Raw genomic sequence first — 10,863 nt, 5'->3', positions numbered from 1 at the left:
CCGATTCGCGTCGAAAGGAGCCTCTCCGTAATGCGTGCACGCGAGGGAAAAAAGCAACGCCGCGGTAAATACACGCGCTGCGGCCGAGTGTACCGCGGACTGCCGCACGCACGCTATTCGCCGATTCGTCGGGTCTTCAACGTGCCGCGATATGTTTACGTATACACACTTTTTGAAAGCTTTTGAGATTTGTAACGGCCCCCGTTTTTCCAAAAACTGATCGCGCGTAAGTACAGCATTGGTAGCGTGGCTATGTAAAATAGAATTTTCGAATGAAAAATTTGCGGAAAAAAAGATCCCTCGAACATCTCTCCCCGCGACCTACATTCAAAAGTCGAAAACGGAATGAAGAAAAGGGCAAGTCTCACCCCTTGACCCATCGTCCCCTCTGCTATGTATACCTTATACATACCCCAGTCCCCCATCAGAGGTCTCTCGCGCGGGGCGAACACACCCGCCGCTACGAAGGAATCTCCCCGCAGCTCTAGGCTGCGTCTACAATTGACCGACTTCGGTCAAGCGAACGTATACGGTCGTGAATTCGATGATGCTGCCACCACAGCTCAGTTTTTCACTGGTTCTCGACTAACAGACCTTATGAAAAGCTAACCTACGCGACAGTATATATCATAAAAGGCGCGATATTTTGAAAACACAAATTAAAAATGTTTAAAAATTACTAAATGTAGTTACAAAATTTTGTGAAAAATGAATAAATATAACTAATACAGGGACAAAAAAAGCATAAAATATATAATTTAAGCGAAATATTGTTTATTGATAAAAAATACAAAGTTAACTTTTTACATGCTTATATAAATAAAGAATAATCTTCGACTTTTTTCCGGTAAATACAACGTCGTGCTCACTCGTTAAATAATTTTACAATTAAGTACAATCCTCAGTCGCTTGAAAAATCAAGCGGATCATCAAACTTCTGTATTTTACACTCCTTATAAAGATATTTATCGGGTACTCTCTTCCCCTCTCTCTTGCTTTGTCTTCATGATCCAAACAAATCTTGTCGTGTGTATCGTACACATATATATATATATATATATATATATATATATATATATATATATATATATATATATATATATACCGTTACATCGTAATCGAGCTTACGCGCGGGGTGTATCTCTGTATGTATGTGATATATACATACATTCTACGTTAATATCAGCAATCCGCACGCGAATGCGTTGTTATGCAGGAGATCTCTCGGGTGGCTGTTAAACAGCCCGCAGGAACATAAAATTCATATTCACTATGTATAATATAGTAATAATAATAATAGTAATAATAATAATAATAAATTTACTCATAAATTGTTTAAGATACATTAACTAGATCGCGATCTTAAATCTTAGGTAATTATTTTGCACAAAACGGCGCCTCCTTGTTCTCCACCAGTCTCAATATATAGGTTGTTTTCATACATACAAGTATGTCGGAATGTATCACAGTCAACTGCTATGTTTTGACCAGAAACTTCAGCAATACACGTTATCTTTGGTTAAGTTTGTTCCCTGAAAAATAAATCACAATATTGTACGTACATTGATGAAAACTATGCTCAATCAAAAGAATTAAAAGGAAAATGTAACTTACTTAAAAGTTAATGGCCTTACACCAACTCCCACAGTTAAATTACTACTCTCTCCTTCTAATACAGTTTGTTCGTCAATTCCATTGTCAGTCTTTGCTGTTACTGTCTCCAGGTGTACTTATTTGTAGCAGTCCGGAGTTTGGAGCAAAGCATTGTCACTAAAAAAGCTCTTTCCAGGTTTGGGTGCCGAGCTAGCACAAGACCTTATATTTTTGAGCGTGCAGAAATGAGTGACAGGAGTTTTGTCTCCCAACAGCCTAGGATTTGATGCATTCTTGTTGATCACTCCCTTCCTCCGGAGGAAACTTAGACGCCGACAACTACAATGCACTCTGCTTTTTGTTTTGCAACATGCTTTCAGATTGTGATCTCAAAAGATTTTGGGCAACCTTCTTGGGTGTCCTGGTAGGTTTCTGTACTAAATTTTTTTATCTGTTTATCTGCACTAAAAACTACAAAATCTTGTTTCAATGAAGTGTCAATATATAAGCTACACTTTCATTGCTTTTAGGATTGCAAAATTCTGCTTAGCCAAGAACTTGAATTATCCATGAATGTCCTCCTATCCTATATATTACTACTGAAAACGCACTTTTAAGTTAACTTTATTTATGTTACACTTGTCTGGTGCATGTATATAATGAACATGTCTTAACTATCGTGAAATCAATTCTTATTATTTCCTGATTCCTTCTAGCTCTTCACAGACTGATAGCATTGTAAATGCTTTTACTGCTGCAAGAACTGTTTATCTTGATAGCAGACAAATAATGGTCTGCAATACCCATCTAAGAAATGTGTGAACACTTGTACATCGATGACAAATATCAAATTTGTAGAATATTATGAATTTAACACCTCCGTAATTATAAAAGGAATAAACATGTTAATGTTAATACATGAATTTGCTGACATGCGTTGAACATATATATATATTATAGAATGTATATATATATATATATATATATATATATATATATATATATATATATATATATATATATATATATATATATATATATATATATATATATATATATATATATATATATATATATATATATATATATATATATATATATATATATATATAATATATATATATATATATATATATATATATATATATATATATTATATATATATATATATATATATATATATATATATATATATATATATATATATAAATGCCAGAAATATGATAATAACGTATATAATGAAAATAAAACTGAACTAAAATAGCAGCTAAATTTCTTTCTCCATTTCTGTGTCTTGACAAATGTTGTAGAAATTCCGTGCTGCCTAAAATTTCTAACATACTGTTAGTTGCTCGTGATTTCTAAAATTTTTAAGTAAGCCATACCAATTTTTTGGGGGGGTAGGCTCTTTAATACTGAGCAGATTACTTTCGTTCTTGAAGTAACTTTGTCATGTTTCTTGAAACTTGACGTACACTTCTGTATCTCCTCAGCGATCATCTTTATATCTATAGAAGATCTTCCAGATGTTTCATCTGTTTCCTTTTGGTTACTGAACTTGCTATCAAAGTAATTTTTAAGTTCTGTCCTACTCGGTATTATCGTAGATTACTTTGTCATTGACAAATCTTCTCTGATTTCTTCGACAATTTCTTCTTCCATTTCTTCTTCATAAAAATCATTCTTCAATTTATTTTCGGTCGACAGCACAGTTGATTTAGTAACTGGGGTAACTGGCGGTTCTGTATATTTTGTATAGATGTTGCTTCGAGCACATCCTTCAATGTTAAAATCATCATCGACATCAAGATCATCATTCTCCTCATCCTCACTCAGAATGATCAATTCATCTTCATTATTGTGTGGTGTTTCTGTATGCTCGATGCTTATTGCGCTGTCATCAATTGCAATCTCTTTTTTAATGGTAGTGTTAAAGTAGTCGTCAAAAGTATGTTCTTGGTACTCATTAATATGAGTTGCTGTGCTCACACCTGTATTAATTAACATCTCTTGTTTGACAATGTTATCCTTCTCAACAGTAATTTTGCGCTTTTTAGTTTTGTGACTTATAACGTCACTAAGGTACGTCGCATGTTCAAAAATTTGTTTTTGTAAGATCGTCATTTTCCTTGATTCTAAGTGAGCTCTATGAGCTCTGGTGAATGTTTCACGGAAATCATTCCATTTTTTTTCAACCGTATCAGCTAAAAATTGAATGAGAAGTCAAAAAACAGTAATAATTGTAATGTATTATGTTGAGGCCTTGGTAGCCAAAAAACATAAAGCATGACATACGAATAATTGATTAGGTATATGTATATACATAATAATAAAAAATGATGCCTTATATCTTTTCGCTGCCAAGGCCTTTAAGCTTGTTTTATTTGTAATTTGTATTGTTCGTGTCATAGACTCACGTGTTACACCTAGCCAATGAGGGTAAATAATCTGAAAATCTTTTGCTACTTTTTGAAATAAAGCAGTTCTCATTTCCCGTCTAGAGTTGTAGACATGTTTAGTGTTGTATATAAATGGATAGTCCTTCATCGTGCTTAATAATGATTTATCGTACAGAGCACTTCTTTTAATATCGTAATTCATAGCGCCGATAGTTGTAGCTATATATAGATATATAGTTTCGAATAGTACCTACTGATGAATTTTGGTAATACGTAAATTATGTAATGCAACATTGAATAAATCCAAGTCTATGGAAGAAGAGATTACAGATTTTGATGCGGCCAGGAACTCGAGCACGTGTGTTATTTTTTCTGAAGGGTATACTGGTATACAACACATGTACAATGTGCATTACATGACGCTCTCAATATGGTGGCTTCTCGCAGGTTTATCAGTGCAGTCTATATATATATATATATATATATATATATATATATATATATATATATATATATATATACCTTATGCTCATGCAGTGTATATAGACGACGATGCGCGCCAAATTCGCCGAGATTTAAAATTATAAAGGGATTTAGAATTTTCTACATAAATAATGACAAACAATGACTGTTATAAAACTTTCATTTTATTAAATATGTTACGAAGTGAAGTTGTACATAAGTTGAACAATAATTATATAATAAAAATGTGTAAAGCAATATTTTTATAGGTGTAAAGCTAAATATAAATTATTATAAACTTAATGAAATGAATCTTCAAACTACAGATTGTCTTACTTCCTCCAATCCTTGAAGAATTTTTCGAAACACTTCTTCTAATCTGTCCTCAGCAACCATTGAAAGTTTCTCATATACGAACTGGAAATTTGGATCTTCACTTTCAGTAGCAGAACGAGAAGTATTCACGCTTGTCAATACAGTCTTGCAGGTATTATCTAACATTTCTTGGGCACTATTGATAACTTTACGCATTTCGGTCGTCTCAGCAAGTTTGACGCGTGCAAAATTATCAAAAACCGGCACTTTTTGTTCCCTGCTTTGTCTTGTTCTTTTTTTACCACTGAATTCACCTGGAATTTGATTCCAAATATTGGCATTTTTTGGTTGATGGTTTGCATTTCTGTTTTTCCTCCGAAAAGAAGATATTGCTGGCCGATGCTCGTTTACAGTGACCAAAAATAATAATTCCTTGAAATAAGGAAAATTTACGTTAACCTCGGCTGCGCCTGCGCCTGACTTTGCATCTTTTATTTTTGCATATGCAGTTTTAAAATCGTTCTCAACATTTTCCCACATTCCCAGCACATTTGTAGCTGAAAGAAAATTATTTTCATTTTATATTGCTTATAATTATTATTCTGAATACCTTTATCTTTCTTGCAACAAACCTGTCAGTTGCAATCCATAGCGTTCATTTATAATCTGAGCAACTTCGCCGAAACGCCTGTTCCGCTCTTTATAATTTGGATCACTTTTGTCGTAAAGATACGGCCTTTCTCTTACCAGATTAATGAGATCTCCGTACATTTTACTGTCAGGATAATACTCTCGAAAATGCTGGACGGTAAAGAATCAGCTAGCAAAGAACGAACGATAGAACTACATACAACTGACGACGTGGTATATATGTCGGTGTTCTGCTATATATCTGCTTCTTCGCGCTCGTCCATTTTTTTGGAATCAGCTATTGGCGCGACATTGTTTAAAGTCTCCCCTCCCCTATTGTTGTTCCACTTCTGATCTCTCTCTAGCTCTCTCTCTCTCTCTCTCTCTCTCTCTCTCTCTCTCTCTCTCTCTCTCTCTCTCTCTATCTCTCGCTGTCTTGAGCCCTTGGCGCCTTCTGAGAAAAAACCACACATTTGCGCGGACACTGCGAGCTATAAGTGCCCGAGACAAAAAACGCATATAAACTCATTGTTTTTTTCAACATCGTGCTTTATCATACAAGAAACAAAATGAATCCTGTGCATGTGTCAGTGGCTAGAGAAGCGAGACTACGAGTATTTCTATATGATCATCTCCACCCCGACAGTATTAACATTGTTAGAAGAAAAGAAGCATTCAATGATATTGCGAATACAGTTCGAAATGAATTCAACAACGCTATTATCATCGACGGTAAGTTTACGATGTATAATTGTACTAATAATAAGGGCTTCGGGTAAAGAACTATATTTATTATAAAGATTCTCTTTTGTTGCAGCGGACAGAGCCAACGCAATTTATTGTTATTTGAGAAGAGAATATAGCTCTATAAATTTAAGATTAGCAAGGGGCGAGCTCGATATAGGAATGCTGACCAATAAGCAGATAGAAATTTTAAGCAGCATGCAGTTTCTTGAACATTTCGCAAGACACCGAAATGGAGAAAGAAATGTCAACTTACGCGGGGTTTGAGTTCACTTTTATTTTCATTTCTGTCAGTGACATTCTTTATAATTTAATTAACGTTTATTATACTTCATTATTTATATACGTAATCGTAACATTTCAATGTTTATTCCTTGTATAATTACTGGTGTCTAAAGTTAATAATATTATACAAATTTGATATTTCTCATCGATGTACAAGTATTAACGAATTTATATTTCTTAAAATAAATGTAATCTATATTCATTTAATTATAATTTAATCTTACTTCACCAACTTTAAATATGTTACATTTCCCGCCAATTCAGAGACCTTTATATATATATATATATATATATATATATATATATATATATATATATATATATATATATAGCAGAAGCTGCATATTTAAAACTTGTGTTAGTACAAACATAACCTATATACTTTGATGATACTTCTAATTTTCCTGTAAGTATATATCAACATAATTTTTGTATAAAAATTGCATTGCTTTTAGTAATAACACTGGCTTTTAATACAAAATTTTTATTATATAACACACAATAAGCTTAGCAGGAAATTGTTCATGCTTAATATTTCTTTTAAATATATATACTATCGTTCATAATGCTCGTTCATTTTGCCATAGCAAACTTCCTAAATGACTACAAAAAAAATCTTTTAGAGTATTTCTTATACTCGTTGCATCCTCTGGTTCATCTCCTAAATAGATACCGATTTCAGCTTCATTTTCTATGTTATAAGGATGAAATACATATTTCCTTTCAGCTTCATCCTTACTCATTTCCTCAGTGATTAGAAAATTATGCAAACAAATTAGTGCCATTATGACAGTCTCAATATTTTTTAGTTTCCAATCTACTGGCGACTCTAATATTCTCCACTTCTTTGTCAGAATCCCAAAAGCTCTTTCAATAGTCAGTCTAGCTCTAGATAAACGATAATTAAATATTTTTTCTTCATGTGTCAGATTATTGGCTCTGGTGTATGGCTTCATTAAATAATTTTTTAATGGAAATGCTCCATCACCGATGATAAAGTATGGACATAGCACATCTGTTCTAGGTAAGTAAGTAGGTGCTGGTATATCAATTTCTTCGTTATCCAAAGCTTGACGTAGGTCACTGCGCTGAAAAATACCTGCATCATTTGACGAACCTATTAAATGAACAATAATATCATCACACTATCGACTTTTCAAAGTATACAGTACATTTAATACATAAGTAAAAAATCCATCTTACCAAAATCACCTATATTTACCCAAATAAAGCGACAGAAGGCATCAGTTAGTCCCATCAGTACAATACTGAAATGCTTCTTATAGTTAAAAAAATATGAACCAGAGTTTGGTGGAGCTTTTACTCGTATGTGCTTTCCATCTATTGCACCAAAGCAATTAGGCATGTGCCATATTCTCCAATACATATTCGCAATTACTGATAAATCATCCTGTGATGGAAAAGAGACATACTTTTCTTCTAGTACATTGCATATTGCTGTACAAACTTCTATGACTAATCGATACATGGTACTTCTGCCAATCAAAAACATCCATGCGCTTTTCTGAATGCTATTACCATGTGCAAGAAAACTGTAATTGGTAATTGATTTCGAATATAAGCATATTTAGATATAATATTCTGTGTTTAAATACAATATATAGATATTACTTACTTTAACACAGCAGCTAAACGCATTTCTGGTGTTAGTGCTCGCCTCTTACTTCTTTTTGTTAACTGTGGTCTTACAAGTTCAAGAATTTCATCAAATTGTTCACTTGTCATACTGACAAATTTTTGAAATTCTTCTTCGTCATTTAGTTTAAAGTATCTAAAAATACAGTTATAAGCTCCGTATTCATCCCTCAAATCATTGCGCAAATGGGGTTTTACCCACCACCGACGAATGTTACATTTCCTTAAACAAATTTGCAAAAAAATACTGATTATATTATAAACGTTGATCCACAAATTCATGGCATTACGTACAATGACCCTATCCATTATTAAATATATTCTTAAATATTTTCTATTATAAGCTACCACGAATATTTATTTATATTATACACCACAAAATCATATATTTTGTTTCAGAATATATATCAAGTCATACAGAATAACATGTTCAATGCAGAATAAGCTACAATCATCTATAACTACCATATATACAAATTTTGGGAAATTGATTGGCAGTTTATTTTGGAGGTAACCATTTAAGTGTTTGTTTGTTTGTGTGGCAATAAAGACTATATGTGCTGTACCGGTATAGAATCAAAATTGGTGTATGTGTCATATGTGTGTATAGAGGCTATATATATAGACTTACAAACATCTTGATGTTTAGTATCAAGATCTTGATGTAAGCTTTGTATTTTTTATCAATAAACAATATTTCGCTTAAATTATATATTTTATGCTTTTTTTGTCCCTGTATTAGTTATATATATTCATTTTTCACAAAATTTTGTAACTACATTTAGTAAATTTTAAACATTTTGAATTTGTGTTTTCAAAATATCGTGCCTTTTATGATATATAATGTCGCGTAGGTTAGTTTTTCATAAGGTCTGTTAGTCGAGAACCAGTGAAAAACTGAGCTGTGGTGGCAGCATCATCGAATTCACGACCGTATACGTTCGCTTGACCGAAGTCGGTCAATTGTAGACGCAGCCTAGCGGCCGAAAGAAAATCGATCGACGGAGAGGAGGCGCAGCGGCTCCCCGCGCATGCATCCGCCGCCGAACATGGCGCCCATTCGCCGCACTTGGAGGATCCCTGCGCTCTTTCCATCAGACCTAAACAATCGCGGACGCATATAGTGCCCGGAACCTTGACTGTCCTTCTCCCGCGGACACGACGAAGCAGCGGCACAGGACGGCAGCTCTGCTATCTCTCTCTCTCTCTCTCTCTCTCTCTCTCTTGCGGATGTGCAGCGAGTCGACGGGCTGCTGCCTTCGACGGGCCTCGAGCAACAACAACAACAACAACAGCGACGACGACGACTTCAAGTTATACCTGCAGCCCAAGCCCGACGGCTTTCGATTCGCCTGTCGGCATTCATCAATGATTCAGGTGGGTCGAGCTTTTATTTGTTATCGCTGTACCTCTCGATTGATCCTTCTCCGCTCTCGCTCGCTTCGCTGTTCGGCAGCTCTCGTCCTTATCCACTGAGCGCGCGCCGCCGAGTCCCACGTGACTTGCGCGAGCTTGCGCGTTTCGTCTCGCGGCAAATTTCAACTACTTTTCCCTCGCGGCAAATTAAATGCGCGCGGGCCCGTTAGCCCCGAACTTTTCTTTTGTTCTCGCGAAGGCTGGCAGTATATTCTTCTCGGATTAACTTGCCGCGCGGCGCAATCCATGCGATTGTACATCGTCGCAACGAGTTGTCGCGGAAGAAGAGCCGTCTTGAGACTTGACTTACATATACGCGGGACATTTCAAGCGCAACTTCTCTCTCCCTCTCTCTATCTCTCGCGGTTCTGCGTCAGGGGGACGAAGTATACTTACACGCCGGCAAACAATGAGCCGAACGTCGCTGCTGATTTCCAACTTGTTCACCTGTCGTGCGACTAACTTTTGCTGCGCGCGGGTGACTGTGCTCCGCTTCGTGTACTGTACTCTATATACTCGTTCGCTCGGCGACGCGAGAGCAAACAAGCGGAATCTACTTATGAACTGTGATCTCCGCTGCGCGCCAGAGTGAGAGAGAGAGAGAGAGAGAGAGAGAGAGAGCTCAATTAAAAGCTCGACGTTCGCTCTCTCGCGACGAGGGGCCGTCAAAAGTTTTTCGTAAAAGCTCCCTCGCGTCGCGTCGGTGGATTTTTTTCAGGAGAACAGAAGGTTCTCTTACAGGTGCATCAATGATTCATACGTAAATTCGCCGGGCGACAGCTGCCAAGCATCGGACATCTCGTTGCTTTTTTTTATACAACCGTCTTTCTCGAGTTGAAAATCTCTGTTTCTTTTGGTAACGCGCAAGCGCAACGTTATCTTAGACAATAAAACCAATAGAAACACCATTAGCGTGCATCGCTTTTCACCAATACGTTCTCTAACGTACTAGTTGTTCAAACGTTTAAATCGAAAGAAAATGTTCATTTAAAGTTACAGAATTTAACTGTACGGAATACGTGCAAATGTAGGTAGAGCGCCTGTAATACCTACACTGCCCCGTACGTATACGTACAAGGCCGATCGATGAACTTTTCCTCCATCGCGCATGCAGGCACACATAACAAGCTCCGGCGGGATCGGACGTAGCACCTGCACTCGTCGGACACATTGTGTGTTCCAACAAGAAGAGTCAGAGGGAGATAGAGTCAGTTCATTAACTGACCGAGCTGCGGTTCGACGGGATGTATCTATAGAGCTATATAGCGGCGAACGGCTTTGAAGCGGCAAACGCCTGGGGTATCTGCATAGCCTCTGGGCTGCTGCTCGACGCCCAGTTGGAATCATCTCTCTATCCGCCTTC

General features: G+C 36.1%; 3 protein-coding genes across 9 annotated transcripts in view; 2 read left to right on the top strand and 1 right to left on the bottom strand.

Annotated features, from left to right (window-relative positions):
• LOC100114967 (beta-1,4-glucuronyltransferase 1) overlaps positions 1 to 10,863 on the top strand; it is a 31,436-nt gene that overhangs the window by 7,207 nt on the left and 13,366 nt on the right. The window contains exon 1 of one of the 6 annotated variants that reach the window (XM_016981234.3): positions 9,067 to 9,461. The exons of the other annotated variants lie outside the window; for them this stretch is intronic. Coding sequence (XP_016836723.1) covers positions 9,315 to 9,461 — 147 coding nt within the window. The 5' untranslated portion in view covers positions 9,067 to 9,314. Of the gene's footprint in view, positions 1 to 9,066; positions 9,462 to 10,863 lie in introns of those variants that run through there. 6 annotated transcript variants of the gene reach the window in all.
• Positions 5,856 to 6,676, top strand: LOC107980516. The gene is made up of 2 exons (XM_016981235.3): positions 5,856 to 6,131; positions 6,217 to 6,676. The coding sequence occupies exons 1-2, from the start codon at positions 5,969 to 5,971 to the stop codon at positions 6,408 to 6,410; spliced, it is 357 nt and encodes a 118-aa protein (XP_016836724.1). The 5' UTR covers positions 5,856 to 5,968; the 3' UTR covers positions 6,411 to 6,676.
• Positions 6,897 to 9,531, bottom strand: LOC116416413 (protein ALP1-like). 2 transcript variants are annotated; one of them, XM_032601366.1, is made up of 4 exons: positions 8,716 to 8,972; positions 8,065 to 8,307; positions 7,632 to 7,981; positions 6,897 to 7,545 (listed from the first exon to the last, which is right to left on the bottom strand). In XM_032601366.1, the coding sequence occupies exons 2-4, from the start codon at positions 8,172 to 8,174 to the stop codon at positions 6,989 to 6,991; spliced, it is 1,017 nt and encodes a 338-aa protein (XP_032457257.1). In that variant the 5' UTR covers positions 8,175 to 8,307; positions 8,716 to 8,972; the 3' UTR covers positions 6,897 to 6,988. The 2 variants fall into 2 exon arrangements, with proteins under 2 accessions (XP_032457257.1, XP_031780905.2); XM_031925045.2 differs by having other exon boundaries at positions 8,065 to 9,531.

The sequence above is a fragment of the Nasonia vitripennis genome, chromosome 1, assembly GCF_009193385.2.
Source record: "Nasonia vitripennis strain AsymCx chromosome 1, Nvit_psr_1.1, whole genome shotgun sequence".
NCBI lineage: Eukaryota > Metazoa > Arthropoda > Insecta > Hymenoptera > Pteromalidae > Nasonia > Nasonia vitripennis.
Note: the sequence above shows the minus strand (reverse complement) of the source record. Positions and strands in the feature narration are given on the sequence as shown.

Bases quoted from the DNA above. Each gene is read 5' to 3' on its own strand.
- LOC116416413 (XM_031925045.2), bottom strand. From the start codon at position 8,393: ATGGATAGGGTCATTGTACGTAATGCCATGAATTTGTGGATCAACGTT. The intron at 7,982-8,064 runs GTAAGTAATATC...TACCAATTACAG, and splicing joins CGTTTAGCTGCTGTGTTAAA to TTTTCTTGCACATGGTAATA. The intron at 7,546-7,631 runs GTAAGATGGATT...TTCATTTAATAG, and splicing joins GGTAAATATAGGTGATTTTG to GTTCGTCAAATGATGCAGGT.
- LOC107980516 (XM_016981235.3), top strand. From the start codon at position 5,969: ATGAATCCTGTGCATGTGTCAGTGGCTAGAGAAGCGAGACTACGAGTA. The intron at 6,132-6,216 runs GTAAGTTTACGA...CTTTTGTTGCAG, and splicing joins CAACGCTATTATCATCGACG to CGGACAGAGCCAACGCAATT.